We start from the raw sequence: 15,776 nt of genomic DNA, 5'->3' as shown, positions 1-15,776 counted from the left end.
GGTGGCCAAAGTATTGGAGCTTCAGCTTCAACATCAGTCCTTCCAATGAACACCCAGGACTGATCTCCTTTAGGAATGACTGGTTGGATCTCCTTGCAGTCCAAGGGACTCGTGAGTCTTCTCCGACACCACAATTCAAAAGCATCAGTTCTTTGGCACTCAGTTTTCTTTATAGTCCAACTCTCACATTCACACACGACTACTGGAAAAAACATAGCCTTGACTAGATGGACCTTTGTTGGTCAAGTAATGTCTCTGCTTTTTAATATGCTGTCTAGGTTGGTCATAACTTCCCTTCCAAAGAATAAGCATCTTTTAATTTCATAGCTGCAATCAGCATCTGCAGTGATTTTGGAGCCCAAAAAAATAAAGTCAGCCACTGTTTCCACTGTTTCCCCATCTATTTGCCATGAAGTGATGGGACTGGATGCCATGATCTTAATTTTCTGAATGTTGAGCTTTAAGCCAACTTTTTCACTCTCCTCTTTCACTTTCATCTTTAGTTCTTCACTTTCTGCCATAAGGGTGGTGTCATCTGCATATCTGAGGTTATTGATATTTCTCCCAGCAATCTTGATTCCAGCTTGTGCTTCCTCCTGCCCAGTATTTCTCATGACGTACTCTGCATATAAGTTAAATAAGCAGGGTGACAATATACAGCCTTGACGTACTCCTTTTCCTATTTGGAACCAGTCTGTTGTTCAGTCCTTCAGAAAACCCCCTGACTGATCATAGACAAACACAATTCTCTGGGAAACAAGGTGCCCTAAATCCCTCCAGAACAAGGGTCCCACACCAAGAATACTAACTGCCATCCAGAAAGCCTGCTGCTGTGCTGGGGTGGGGAGGGGCATGAGACAAAGCTAAGTTAAAACACAACAGACACATTTTTCTTGACTAAGTGCTCTCTTGGTTGCTATAAATCTTTGACTGATTTCCAGAGTTCTGATAAAGTTGATTCTGACAGTTTTTGTTCACTTCTTTGGTGTTTCTATGAAGGGACAATTCCTTCAGGCTACCTACTCCACCACTTTGACTGACATCTGGCCTCACCAATAATTAAAAAAAAAAAAAGAAACCAGCTGCCCCTGAATCTGTCATTGCTTCCCTGGTGACTCAGGTGGTAAAGAATCTGAGACCTGCGTTTGATTCCTGGGTCGGGAAGATCCCCTGGAGAATGGAATGGCAACCCACTCGGGTATTCTTGCCTGGAGAACTCCATGAACAGTGGAGCCTGGAGGGCCTACAGTCCATGGGGTCTTAAAGAGTCAGACACGACTGAGCAACACACACACATGCCTCTAAATACCTTACAGTGAAGATTTGCTGACTATTCTAGGCTGTGTATTAAGAGGACATGGGGCACATACTTTTTGAGCACCAGTCATGTTGCAAGCACCGTGCTAGAATTTTTTTCATTTATTAAATCATCACTGACTAGCTTGGGTCATCTGTCGCCTTGTGCATTTCTGTAAAACAAGTGGATTAGATGATCTGAGTCCCTTGGACTGCAAGGAGATCCAACCAGTCCAATCTAAAAGGAGATCAGTCCTGGATGTTCATTGGAAGGACTGATGCTAAAGCTGAAACTCCAATACTTTGGCCACCTCATGCAAAGAGTTGACTCACTGGAAAAGACTCTGATGCTGGGAGGGATTGGGGGCAGGAGGAGAAGGGGATGACAGAGAATGAGATGGCTGGATGGCATCACCGACTCGATGGACATGAGTTTGAGTGAACTCCTTGAGTTGGTGATGGACAGGGAGGCCTGGCGTGCTGTGGTTCATGGGGTTGCAAAGAGTCGGACACGACTGAGCGACTGAATTGAACTGAATTGAACTGAACCTCCTTTCTAGCTCTAAATACATATGACTCCAAAAAGATTTTATTTTATCTTTCGAAAAGAAGCAGAGTATACTTACATTGAAATGGAAACATGTTAGAAAAAAGGAAAGATGAATTGCTGAGAAATAAACTCAGTGTTCTACTTGATGTAATACTGATGATTCATGGGGCTTCTAGATGTCAGTCTGGCTAATGGTAGAGTCAAAGGGCAGGCAACTGGGAAACAGGAAGGTTGGAGGAAGGGAACCAAAAAAATTAAATTCCTGTTTTTAAAACCTTTTCTTTTTCTGTTGCTCTTTTTGACTGCAGAGAAGATAACATGGTCTGGGGTACCGAGGGCTGGAAATGGGAAAATTGGCAGAAGATGGAGACAGAAGGGAGTTAGAACTGCCAGGGGAAAGTGCAGGTGATATACAGAGTTTCATAAATATACTTATGGATTCAAGGACTGTTGAATTACCCTATCCCTTCTGTTTTTTTTTTTTTAATTTTTGTAGTCTGAAATTAAATGAAAATAGACACGTGAGAAAAATAAATGAAAAGCTACAGAATTGAAACTGGAATGATTGAATAACTCTACCACAGAATAGCATGATCTTCAGATCCTATTGTATGGAATAAGTGACTTTCTCAGCAAACAGATACAGTTTCTTATCAAAAGTACACAAAGGATTCCTCTGTTCACCTACCTGGTGCTCTGCCGGGTAAAATTAGTCACTAACATAGAAGGAGCTATAAAAAATATATGAAGACCAAACACTTAATCAGAGGGTAGGAATGTGAATGAATTCATTTGTTTTCATATTCCTGCTATTGGTATGATTTTAATTCTAACACTGATTTTAAAAATGCAAAGTCATCAATCCTGTAACAGTAATTTATGAGATTTACCAAGTGTCAGATATATATTACCAGAATCCCAAAAGTTATCTTTGACTGACTGTAGAGTAACTAAATCTTGATCAAGAATCTACATTGTTTTCACCGATCTCAAGAAGTCTTGGTTGTCATTCAAGTGTTATTTCAAAGAGTTGAGACATTTATGTCTGGCACACACCATATGCCATATACAGTTGTTTCTACAATGGCTAAGTATTTTTACAGGTCAGGTCTTAAAATTTGAAGAAAGAAATCTCATCCTAGTAGCAGCATTCATTTGCTCACTCAATCACTCATTCATTCAGTCACTCAGTGAATATTTTTTGAGGGGAGGAAGCAGCTATTTGGGAGAAGATGTACAGTGGCAGGTACTAATACATGGCAGCCCTCACTTCCACAAGATTTATTCCAGTTCTCTCTGTGGGAGCTGGAAGTTGCCTACAGTATATACTCTAGTCACTATTTTGTTTTCCTTTGCTTGAATTCTTATTTTGAAAAGTTTCTCAGTACTTTGTTCCTCTGTTATAGAGGACAAGAATCCCAGTAACCAGAATGAATGTTTTTTGAAGATTAGTATATATATGCCAGTTGCCAGGAGCTTAGCAATGACTAATACAAGGGCCTTTCCATCAAAGACCTTGTAGTATAGCAGGGAGACAGAAAAATAAGCTTATAGTTAGATGGAACTATGTTATTCTCTGGGCTTCCCTGGTGGTGCAGTGGTAAAAAAATTTGCCTGCCAATGAAGGAGATGCACGAGATGTGGGTTTGATCCCTGGGTCAGGAAGATCCCCTGGAGAAGGGAATCGCAACCCACTCCAGTATTTTTGCCTGGAAAATCCCATGGACAGAGGAGCCTGGCGAGCTACAGTCCATGAGGTCCGAAAGAGTCGAACAGGACTGAGCGACTGAGCACATCCACACAGTAACTGAACTTGGCTTCCTTGAGTCTGATTTCCTCATCTGTGAAATAGAAACAGTAATTCTTAATCAAAGGATTCTCCTGCAAAGTTTAAATAGATGGTAAATGCATGTATCTGTTTTACAAGTTAGACTTATTGTTACGGACCCAAGAGATTTAATTCTCTCATCAGTTTATATTCACATCATAAAAATAAATTAATTTGGTTGTTTTCATTTATTTATTTCATTGTTTTGGGGGCTGAATATGCATAACCTGCTGTGTGTTAGACCACACAGCCGATTTATTGCTGTTGAGCACTTCAAAAATTTCAAGAGAGATTATATTGTTTACTTTGATATTAAAGTGAGCAAAAGAACTTAGTGGGTCTGAGAGTAAATGCATTTGTTATGGAGCTTCCCACACAGTTCCTGTCAATGTGGTAACTATTATTTCTCTTTAGACTTAGAGGAAGACTTTGAAAGACAAACCTTCTGAATGCTGCTTTGCATGGACCACCTCTCTCCTGATTTTCACAATTAGAAAATATTGACCTAAATCAACACAGTCTCCTATGGGACATGACTTCTAACTCTCAAACACATTTCAGCTGGACACAGATGTGTTAACTGCAATGAGTTAGGGCTAATCAGGAAGGATGGGAGTGTGAAAACATATGTGCCCATTTGATGAAAAAGTAGTAGGTTGAGAAGTGGGAAGAATGGGCCGGAGAAGAGGCCATAGGAAGAAGTCTAGACAGAGAGGTGGCATTTGATATTCAAGAACAGTTAAACAAACAAGAGATGACATTACATTTCGGGGGAGACAATGGACTCCAGGAAGTTCCAGTCAGTGGAACTGGTTGTTCACCCATGTGGGCAGACAAAGCTCCTACATACAGGGACTGACAATCGGCCACTATTCTAAGATGCCTATATTTTAAATGTCTATATAATATAGTCTATAATTTTTAATTCTGAAAATTAAAGCTTAACGGATTATTTGAGAATATACATTAAGAAAAACAAGGACAGTACGTACCAAGAGGTGTTGAAGACTAATTATTTCTGGACTAAGTAAAATTCTTTAAAAAGAACTGTGAAAATGAATTGATTTCAGGAAAAATAATTCAGAGAGAATTAATGATGACAAAGGAAAAATAATGGAAGCTAAAATAAATGTAAACTTAAATTCATAACAGCTGTTAAATGCATAAACTAAACTTAAGAGTTTAACAAAGTTTAAATCTCCAAACGCTTTAGATTATAAATAATAATATGTAATTACTGATAAAAATAAGTAAGAAAGCACTGTTTGTTGTTCAGTTGCTGATTCACGTCTGACTCTTTACAACCCCATCGACTGCAGCATGCCAGGCTTCCCTGTCCTTCACCATCTCCTGAAGTTTGCTCAAGTCATGTCCATTGAGTTGGTGATGTCATCCAACCATCTCATCCTCTGTTGCCTCCTACTCCTCCTGTGCTGAATCTTTCCCAGCATCAGGGTCTTTTCCAATGAGTTGGCTCTTTGCATCAGGTAGCCAAAGTATTGGTGTTTCGGAAAGCACTTACACATTTGCAAATAAAATTTCTTGTTAATTCATTCAACTAACAGATCTCTCATACATTTTATTCAACACAGATGTCCATGTTCTGTACCTCATGAGCCCCTTACTCTGACCACATAAATCAATCACCCTTGACCACAGGTGCATGTGTGAACCAGGTGCATCTCCTGCTCCAAAAACAGTGAATCTGTATTCTTTTCAGAGAGTTCGGAGGTGGTCCAGCAAAAAGCACAGCAGGATCAGAATATACAATGCACATGTACTTTGCAGAACCACGTATGTGACACATAAAGAGAAAGTATGTAGTTGATGATAGTGTATAGTGAGACAGAAGCTAAAGAGACGCAGAGAATAAGAAAAGCAGCAGAAGTCATGAAACAGCAGAAGATGCGAGGAAGCAGAAGCTGTAAGAAAACAGAATCTCATTGATGTGTAGAATTGGAGTGAGGTAATTGGTTGAAAGAGGCAGGAGAAATATTAGCAGAAACATAGAGTAGATGTGTCTGGGTAATACTTAAGCATTCTAGAAAAAGGAAACAAAATACATCTGCTGCTGAGATTAATCAAGCAGTTGCAGATGCCAAAAATCTTTTTTGAGTTTTCAAATGACATTCCAGGCTCTGTGAAGCTAAGCCTTTCCTCTATTCCCATAGCCTGGCTTTGTGGTTGAAACTCCTTTCTCTCTTATTTTCTCATGCACTGTTCTTTGAACCCCCACTGCCTGAGGTATCTAAAAATAATCTAACCTATTACACCATGGAAAGGAGTTTTGTCTTTAGAACAATAATCATAAAAGGGATTGACATTTTCATTTCAGAGAGAAGCCCCTGGGATCAATGTGGAAATTAGCTGAAAATGCACAAGAGGCAGGATTATATTTTGGAAACTGTTTTGAATCATTGAAAGATCATAATGGGGTGATCGGTGAACTGGGAAGTTATGAAAGAGGATGAATGAACTGAATTTAACTCAGCTTAGGTGTAGTAAGTGAGGGAGCAGGATTAGGCAAGTTTGATTCTTAGTTTCCTCGTCTAGGTAACCAGATGGATGGTATTGCCTTTCATTGAGAATGGTGATGTATGAAAAGGATCAATGCCTTTCTGGGGCAGAGTATTAGGTGCCAATGAAACTTCCAGGTAAAGATGTCAAGTAGGAGGTGGAGTGTTCATATCTAGATCTCATACAAGAGCTCTGGAGTTATAAATTTGGAAAATAAGGGCTTGATATCATGAGTTTCAGAGATCTGAATAACAATTTCTTGGTTTATTTCCATAGCACCAACTTTAGGAACACACTTGGACTAGCTTATGTTAGCATAGGGAAGCTGAGACTATCAGTTCAGTTCAGTCACTCAGTTGTGTCTGACTTTGAGACACCATGGACTGCAGCATGCCCGGCCTTCCTGTCCATCGCCACTCCTGGAGTTTACTCAAACTCATAACAATTTGAGTGACTCATAACAAATTCATAACAAATTGAGTTGGTGATGCTATCCAACCATCTCATCCTGTGTCATCCCCTTCTCTTCCCACATTCAATCTTTCCCAGCATCAGGATCTTTTCAGATGAGTCAGCTCTTCACATCAGGTGGCCAAAGTATTGGAGTTTCAACATCAGCATCAGTCCTTCCAATGAATATTCAGGACTGATTTCCTTTAGGATGGACTGGTTTGATCTCCTTGCAGTCCAAGGGACTCTCAAGAGTCTTCTCCAACACCAGTTCAAAAGCATCAATTCTTGTGCGCTCAACTTTCTTATGGTCCAACTCTCACATCCATACATGACTACTGGAAAAAGCATAGCTTCCACTAGACAGGCCTTTGTTGGTAAAGTAATGTCTCTGCTTTTTAATATGCTGTCTAGGTTGGTCATAACTTTTCTACCAAAGAATAAACGTCTTTTAATTTCATGGCTGCAGTCACCATCTGCAGTGATTTTGGAGCCCCCAAAAATAAAGTCTGCCACTGTTTCCACTGTTTCCCCATCTATTTCCCATGAAGTGATGGGACCAGATGCCATGATCTTAGTTTTCTGAATGTTTCTCAGATGATGTACTCTGATATGATGTACTCTGCATATAAATTAAATAAGCAGGATGACAATATACAGCCTTGAGGTACTCCTTTCCTTATTTGGAACCAGTCTGTTGTTCTATGTACAGTTCTAACTGTTGCTTCTTGACCTGCATACAGATTACTCGGGAGGCAGCTCAGGTGGTCTGGTATTCCCATCTTTTTAAGAATTTTCCACATTTTGTGGTGATCCACACATTCAAAGGCTTTGGCGTAGTCAATAAAGCAAAAATAGATATTTTTCTGGAACTCTTGCTTTTTCAATAATCCAACAGATGTTGGCAATTTGACCTCTGCTTCCTCTGCCTTTTCTAAATCCAAGTTGAACATCTGGAAGTTCACAGTTCACGTACTGTTGAAGCCTGGCTTGGAGAATTTTGAGCATTACTTCGCTAGCGTGTGAGATGAGTGCAATTGTGCAGTAGTTTGAGCATTCTTTGGCATTGCCTTTCTTTGGGATTAGAATGAAAACTGACCTTTTCCAGTCCTGTGGCCACTGCTGAGTTATCCAAATTTGCTGGCATATTGAGCACAGCCCTTTCACAGCATCATGTTTTAGGATTTTAAATAGCTCAACTGGAATTCCATCACGTCCACTAGCTTTGTTTGTAGTGATGCTTCCTAAGGCCCACTTGACTTCGCATTCCAGGATGTCTGGCTCTAGGTGAGTGATCACACCATCATGATTATCTGGGTCATGAAGATCTTTTTTGGATAGTTCTTTTGTGTATTCTTTCACCTCTGCTCAATATCTTCTGCTTCTGATAGGTCCATACCATTTGTGTCCTTTACTGAGCCCATCTTTGCATGAAATGTTCCCTTGGTATCTCTAACTTTCTTGAAGAGATCTCCAGTCTTTCTTATTCTATTGTTTTCCTCTATTTCTTTGCACTGATCACTGAGGAAGGCTTTCTTATCTCTTCTTGCTATTCTTTGGAACTCTGCACTCAAATAGGTATATCTTTCCTTTTCTCATACGTCTGAATATCCTCTGTATTGCATCTTAGCTGTCATGTTGTACACTGTATAATTCTGAGACTAATGACTTACCTTGTCTCACTGAGGTGGTCTCCACATAAGGCTATGTATAGGACCAACTAGTTTTACATATATACGGCTAGGACTAGAAGGGGAAGTAAAATTTCCAGGAGTTCTGATGTTGTATATTCCAGATGGTCTGAGTTGGAAGGTTTAGAAGCTTTCATGTTTATATCTTAGCTAATATTACAACTATGTTCCTTTCTGTATCCTGTAGATAAGTAAATCTAACTGGTGTGTCTATTATAGTATTTCTGTTAATCTGAACATTCTATTGATATTTGTCAGACAAAATGTTGGTTATACAGGGTTATACCAATGGATTGGTAGTAATTGAAGTCACCGTTGTGCATAAGATCACTCTGAAAGGAAAAATTAAGAAAAGAGAGAAGGGAATAGAATCCTTGGAAATATTAATATTTAAGCAGTAGGTGAAGAAAGTGAAAGCCACTCAGTCATTTCCGACTCTTTGTAACCCCTTGGACTATATGGTCCATGGAATTCTCTAGGCCAAAATACTGGAGTGGGAAGCCTTTCCCTTCTCCAGGGGATCTTCTCAACCCAGGGATCACACCCAGGTCTCCCTCATTGCAGGTGGATTCTTTACCAGCTGAGCCACAAGAGAAAAATAAGTCCAAGAGGAGAATAAATGAATGATGGCAAAATCTCAGGGATTAAACAACTAGAAAGGTAGGTTGAGTAATATTTGTATTTCATCATTAAACTGAGACATATTTCAAAATGATAGTAGACAAGTTTTCTTGTTGTACATGAATACATGCTCATTTGCTCATTGTTAGGTTACTTTTCTAAAACATTCATAATAAATGCTCAAAAAAAGATGGATTTCCTAATTTTCAACTGGAAGGTTAGAACTAGCTCATGTTCAAGTCTATTTAGAAGTCAATAAAAGACAGCATAAATAATGATCTCAAGGTTATCTTTTTCTACTATTTAAAACCTTTAATGAGTACTGGGCATTGTATATTGCCTGCAATGTCTCATTTAGATATTGGAACTACTTAATGAGGAAAGCTTTCTTCACAGTCCAACTCTCACATCCATACATGACCATGGGAAAAACCATAGCCTTGACTAGACGGACCTTTGTTGGCAAAGTAATCTCTCTGCTTTTTAATATATTATCAAGGTTGACCATAACTTTCCTTCCAAGGAGTAAGCGTCTTTTAATTTCATGGATGGATGTGAGAGTTGGACTGTGAAGAAAGCTGATCACTGAAGAATTGATGCTTTTGAACTGTGGTGTTGGAGAAGACTCTTGAGAGTCCCTTGGACTGCAAGGAGATCCAACCAGTCCATTCTAAAGGAGATCAATCCTGGGTGTTCATTGGAAGGACTGATGCTAAAGCTGAAGCTCCAATACTTAGGTCACCTCATGTGACGAGTTGACTCGCTGGAAAAGACTCTGATGCTGGGAAGGGTTGGGGGCAGGAGGAGAAGGGGACGACTGAGAATTAGATGGCTGAATGACATCACCGACTCTGTGGACATGAGTTTGAGTGAACTACGGGAGTTGGTGATGGACAGGGAGGCCTGGTGTGCTGTGATTCATGGGGTTGCGGAGAGTCGGACACGACTGAGCGACTGAACTGAACTGAACTGAATGAGGAAAGCACTTGTATTTTTTTTGTTTAAAGAAGTGGAAACTGAAAATTAGAGAGGTTAAGTAATTTGCTAAAGTTACCCAGGTAGTAAGTGACAGGGCAGAGATTCAAACAGAGGGCTTTTTGACTTGAGAGCCTGAGGCTTAACAACTAGTTGATAATGCTATGAAAGCATTATTTACGTAATAAAAGTTTAAATTTATCAGGAATTTATTAGCGTAATTTTCAATTAAGACAGATTTTGTAGGCACATTACACTCATTCCTACATTACAGGTGTGCTGCAATTTTAAAAGTACTACTTGAGATGGTGATTGCAGCCATGAAATTAAAAGACGCTTACTCCTTGGAAGGAAAGTTATGACCAATCTAGACAGCATATTAAAAAGCAGAGACATTACTTCGTCAACAAAGGTCCGTCTAGTCAGGGCTATGGTTTTTCCAGTGGTCATGTATGGATGTGAGAGTTGGACCATAAAGAAAGCTGAGCGCTGAAGAATTGATGCTTTTGAACTGTGGTGTTGGAGAAGACTCTTGAGAGTCCCTTGGACTGCAAGGAGATCCAACAAGTCCATCCTAAAGGAGATTAGTCCTGGGTGTTCACTGGAAGGACTGACGTTGAAGCTGTAACTCCAGTGTTGGCCACCTGTTGTGAAAAGCTGACTCTTTTGAAAAGATCCTGATGCTGGGAAAGATCAAAAGCGGGAAGAGAAAGGGATGACAGAGGATGAGATGGATGGATGGCATCACTGACTCAACGGACATGAGTTTGGGTGAACTCCAGGAGTTGGTGATGGACAGGGAGGCCTGGCATGCTGCGGTTCATGGGGTCGTAAAGATTTGGACATGACTGAGCGACTGAACTGAATTGAACTGAAGTTGAGATACTTGAAAACGATAATACATATTTGAAATATTTTGGTACTAAAAGAGAAATGATTCTGTTTTTGGAATGCTAACTCCTGAGTTTATATGATTTATTAACTTGTGAAATCAAAAACTATTTTTAGCTCTGCTAACTTGCCTGGTTTTGGCATAAAGCTGTGCATTGTTCCCAGGGCAGCACAGCTTCTCTGGGTATCCGTTCCGTTCCGTCGCTCAGTCGTGTCCAACTCTATGCGACCCCGTGGACTGTAGCCTACCAGGCTTCTCCGTCCATGGGATTCTCCAGGCAAGAATACTAGAATGGGTTACCATTTCATTCTCCAGGGGATCTTCCCGACCCAGGGATCGAACCCTGGTCTCCTGCATTGGAGGCAGACGCTTTAACCTCTGAGCCACCTATGTACGTGTAAAACGTTTTTCATTTTTTTTTTATTATAAAAGAAATGTACAGAAGAGTGCTGCTGTTGCTGCTAAGTTGCTTCAGTCGTGTCCGACTCTGTGCGACCCCATAGACGGCAGCCCACCAGGCTCCCCTGGTCCTGGGATTCTCCAGGCAAGAACACTGGAGTGGGTTGCCATTTCGGTAATTGTTGCACAGTAAGAAAATTTTGGCATATCAAATCATTATGGGTTGCTTTAATGAATGAATTCCAATTGCATTCCCCAACATTAATAAATGTAAAAGACTCTAAGAAGATTGATTTTGAGTCAGTCATGCCAAAGTGACTAACAATGAAAAAATTAAATCTCAGTTGAAAATTGACTACATAGGGAAAGACACTGGACAGGATCTTGATCCTAGATTACTAGCCAGTTATTAGAGGCTCATTTTTAAAACCTCCCTAGAACCTCAAAAATAATGTCTGCTACATAGTCCCATATTCTCCCAAAGTTTTTGTTTTTATTTGCTAAACTCATATCTTTTAGTACAGCTGTCAAGTTTCCCAGAAGTGCTGTAATAGGCACAAGTGATACAAATTACTTTTACCATATCTGCCACCTTCATCTACACTTGCTTTCCTTCATCTTAGAAAGGAAACAAAGAAAAAAAAATTAGTTTATGAATTATTTGTAGTGCAAGATCGTATTTTACAACCGACATTGCCTAACCAACATTGCTACCCACTGACAATTTCATAAGTCCCTGTGTTCTGTGCTATAAAGGTGTCATCAGCTCAGTTGTCTGAAGGTGTTCATTTCTTCATCTACCTTTATCCTCTTTCAAGCTTCCCTCTAACCTTTCTTTGTGGCCTACTCAGCAGCTGTGAAATGTCTTGGGCAAAGAGCTGACTGTTCTGTTTCTACATGGCAACAGAAGCAAAGCAAACTTCACACACACACACACACTCTACTGGATCTTCAGAGACACACACACACACACTCTACTGGATCTTCAGAGAAGCAAAGCAGGCTTTCCTACACACACAACTGAATTTTCAGAGAAGCAGCAAAGCAAACTTCACACACACACACACACACACACACACTCTCTACTGGATCTTCAGAGAAGTACAGCTTCCTTTTTTGTTTCTTTCCCTCACATGTACTTCAAACCTAACTGAAGGCTTTTATGTGGGTTCATTATTTGAGCATCAAAACACTGTTTTTAGTAGGGAATCCGTTCATTCAATAAATATTGATCATCTACTGTGTGCCAAGCACTGGAGATACAGCAAGGAACAAAACCGGGAAAAAAAAATTCAACACTTCTGAATTTTCATTTTAATGAGGAGACAGACATGCAGTAAAGGAGGCGAGACAGATCGCAGAGCGTTAGGTAGGTGAAGAGAGGAATTTTGGCTTTTACTTTGGGTAAAATGGAAAATGAGCAAAGGGTTTGGAATAGAGGACAGTTTAATGCTCCATTTTACAGGTTAGGAAGGTAAATGACTGGTTCGCACTAAGTGTACTTTTTATGTAAGGGCATGCTTTGTACAATTCTATGGAGGAATTGCAGTTTAGGTAGGGGGTGGAGGGGAGGATTAACAGAAGGTAGGCGTTGATTTGTGGCCACTTGTTCCGAAATTCGAAGGGGCAGAAATGAGGGACAGGACAAATGAGGATTAATCCAAAAAGAAGCAAACTGTTTACACCGAAATAGAATTTAATAGAAACATAAACACAGACGAAACAAGAAGTACCAGGGGCACTATTCAGACACCTGTCACCAAAAAAGCAAGCCAGCCTCGAGGCAAACTGTGCCCTAGGCCGACTCCGAGGCTGGGAATTCGGCCCTTGGAAGCGCCCCAGCCCTGATCTGGGCCCGCCCCGAGCGTGGCCACGCCCCTGGCCACGCCCTGCCTACGGCTCGACGCTCGGGTTGGCCGCGGCGGAGGCGGTGGCCGCGGTGCCCGGAAGTGTAGCTGACGTGTCCCGGCCGCGCGCGGAATTGTGGGCGAGTCGGCTAATGGCGTCGGCGAGTCTGGGGGTTTTGGGCAGACAGAGTTGAAGCTTCCCTCCAGCTTGGCTGGTGACAACCGGTGTAAGCCGAGGCTGCGTCAGCGGGAGAGACCTGCCCGCCTGGTGGGCTCCTCCGCCAGAGCCGGCGGAGCCTAGCAGGGCGGGGAGACTGCGGGGGCCCCTAGGATAAGAGCGGGGGCAGTTGCGAGGAGGCCGCGGGGGACTCTCGGGCTCGCTGCCCAGGCCGGCCCGAGCCCCCGTGGAGCCCTCGGGGCCAACAGCCCTAGGCCCAGAGGCGCCTGAAGGGAGCTCTCTGTCGCCCCAAGGAACTGACAAGTGCCAGAGTTCGTTTGCGCCGCTCAAAAATTGGCACGGGGCTTGGTGGATCATGTCTGGCACCAACAGCCCCGAGGCGGTTAAGAAGCTGCTGGAGAATATGCAGAGCGACTTGCGGGCCCTTTCCCTGGAATGCAAGAAGAAATTCCCACCGGTCAAGGAGGTAAGCTCCGGGCGACTTCGGGAGAAAGCACGGTGAGCGTAGCCGATCATGTTTAGACCCAGTCCTTCAGTCCCATCCTCCAGTCCTGTCTGATTCTCCTTTGGCCCTCACCTTTCCAGATTTGCGAACCGGCGGGTTGTTTCACGAGCGGTTTTATAGTTTTCTTTTGGCAAGTCTGAGGCGCTTTGATTTTCGCTACTACTCTTCTGTCCAGATTTAGCACCGAACTTCGCGCAGTGAGCCGATTCAGCGAATTCAGCTAGGTGTGTGGTACCCTTCTCTTTTCTGGCCTTTTTCAAACACGAAATTGGTTAAGCCAGATTGAAAAATTTAGGTTTGTTGCTTCTAAAAATAAATCATCATAGTTGTGGTGCAACGTGTGCTCCTCAGTTTTCTGGTATATGTCACTCAATTGAAAGTAGCTCTTTTTCCTTCTTGGTAAGTGTCATGCAGTTTAACTCTTTATTAGTATCATGAAGTACTAATGAATTATCCAGAAACAATTTAGGACAGACAGTGAAGAGCCACAATGACCATGTTAAGCCTTGTTATGAGCAACAATGGACTGAGAAGTTTGGGCTTAGATTCAAATAGAATACACCTGAATTTAAGTGCTCGCGAGACATTTTACTTAATCACTTTCAGCTTCAGTTTTCTTTCAGATGTCAAATAGAGTTAAAGAATGGTCTTATTAGATTATGATGAGAAAGTTTTCAGGGGGAAAAAGCATATTATTAAAAAGGCTCAAGTTAATAATATATACAAGTTAAATTCTCCAAATATTTCCTGAATTGAAATTATTAACTTTTAGTCACTATTAGCTTTTTCTGTTAAGATGCCGTTTTATGTCTCTTAAACTTTTTAAAGATGCTACTCAATTTCTTTTCATATTTCTGAAATAAGATATTTTTGTTAGAGTAGTTATTTTACACTTATTCCTATTTAATGTAGTTTGGTATATACCTGCAATTTCATAATTAGAACTTGCCCAATAAAGTTTGAATTTTAGGCTTCTTAGGGACCTTAATTTTTCTGTACTTTGGTCTCATTATTCTCCAACAAACTCCATTTAGTAATTTTTTAATAAAGTATGAAAATATTACCTACCCAGTGATGAAAACCAGATGTGCCACTTTTGGAAAGATGACTATTATGACAAGTTTTATTTCAGATAGTCAATAGTTTGTTTTAATATCGATTTTCATTATTTTCTCTGTGCTCTGTTGAAAGTTATAAATATGAGTTTTAAAGACTGTGGCTGTTTTAAGTATTTTTAAAGAAAAACGCTATTCTGATTACAAGGAAATGCTCTCATTTAAAAAGGTCAAATCCTATTTTGTAATTTTAACAATAATTTATAGAACTGGCCATTCCCAGTTCTTATAATACATTTAGAAGTAGTGATTCCTCTGTAATCATAGGCCTTTGTGGGCTAGCTTGGAGATTGAATTGCCATTTATTACATTATTTCTATTGGAAAATGCATTCAGAGCTCCACATGGTAATTTACAAAGTTCTGAAACTCAGTCCATTTCTGACCTAGGAACTTTCAATAAATCTCATTAGCTTTTTTACTTGAACCTTGACTAAAAAGGTATTTAGTAATTGCACCTACTCTGTGAGGTTATCACAAAAGTAACTTTTGATGTGCTTGTCTCTGATACATAATTTTGTATATAGTACATGCTTCATGGATGCAAGAACTTTGACTCCTTAACCTGTGGCACTTCTAATAAGCTTAGGACAGTTCTTTAGGAATTGAAAAATAACCTTAAGTGTGTCACCAGTGTGAAACAAGACTGAAGTAATTAGCCTAATAGTGATGGTTTTTTAGGAGCGAGGCTTGACTTTCAAGAAATATTTTGGTTGAATTCATTTTTCCCTGGTAATTTGGTAGGGATGCTTATTTTGGCTTTTGTTCTTAAAGAGAACTAGTGAGTTTTTAGTGTTATTTATTTATTTTTGGGGGGGAGGAGTGGGGGGAGGTATGTTTGGTGGACCCTAATGCAGAGCCTTTCTAGGTATAAGAAGCTTTTCCATCTGTATACTGGTTTGCTGGTTAACAT

At 40.7% G+C, this 15,776-nt stretch overlaps 1 protein-coding gene across 5 annotated transcripts in view; it reads left to right on the top strand.

The window, feature by feature from the left end:
• The first annotated feature begins 13,199 nt into the window (after positions 1-13,199).
• MON2 (MON2 regulator of endosome-to-Golgi trafficking) overlaps positions 13,200-15,776 on the top strand; it is a 131,109-nt gene continuing 128,532 nt past the window's right edge. For 4 of the 5 annotated variants that reach the window (XM_088837067.1, XM_055396459.2, XM_055396462.2 and 1 more), the window contains exon 1: positions 13,200-13,710. In XM_088837067.1, coding sequence (XP_088693193.1) covers positions 13,600-13,710 — 111 coding nt within the window. In that variant the 5' untranslated portion in view covers positions 13,200-13,599. The remainder of the gene's footprint in view (positions 13,711-15,776) is intronic. The other variant, XM_055396460.2, reaches the window with a different exon arrangement.

Source organism: Moschus berezovskii, chromosome 6, assembly GCF_049115385.1.
Source record: "Moschus berezovskii isolate FMDL1 chromosome 6, NW_MosBer_1.0, whole genome shotgun sequence".
NCBI classification, from domain to species: Eukaryota; Metazoa; Chordata; class Mammalia; order Artiodactyla; family Moschidae; genus Moschus; species Moschus berezovskii.
The sequence above is the reverse complement of the archived record's forward strand: the minus strand, read 5'-3'. Positions and strand labels throughout refer to the sequence as shown.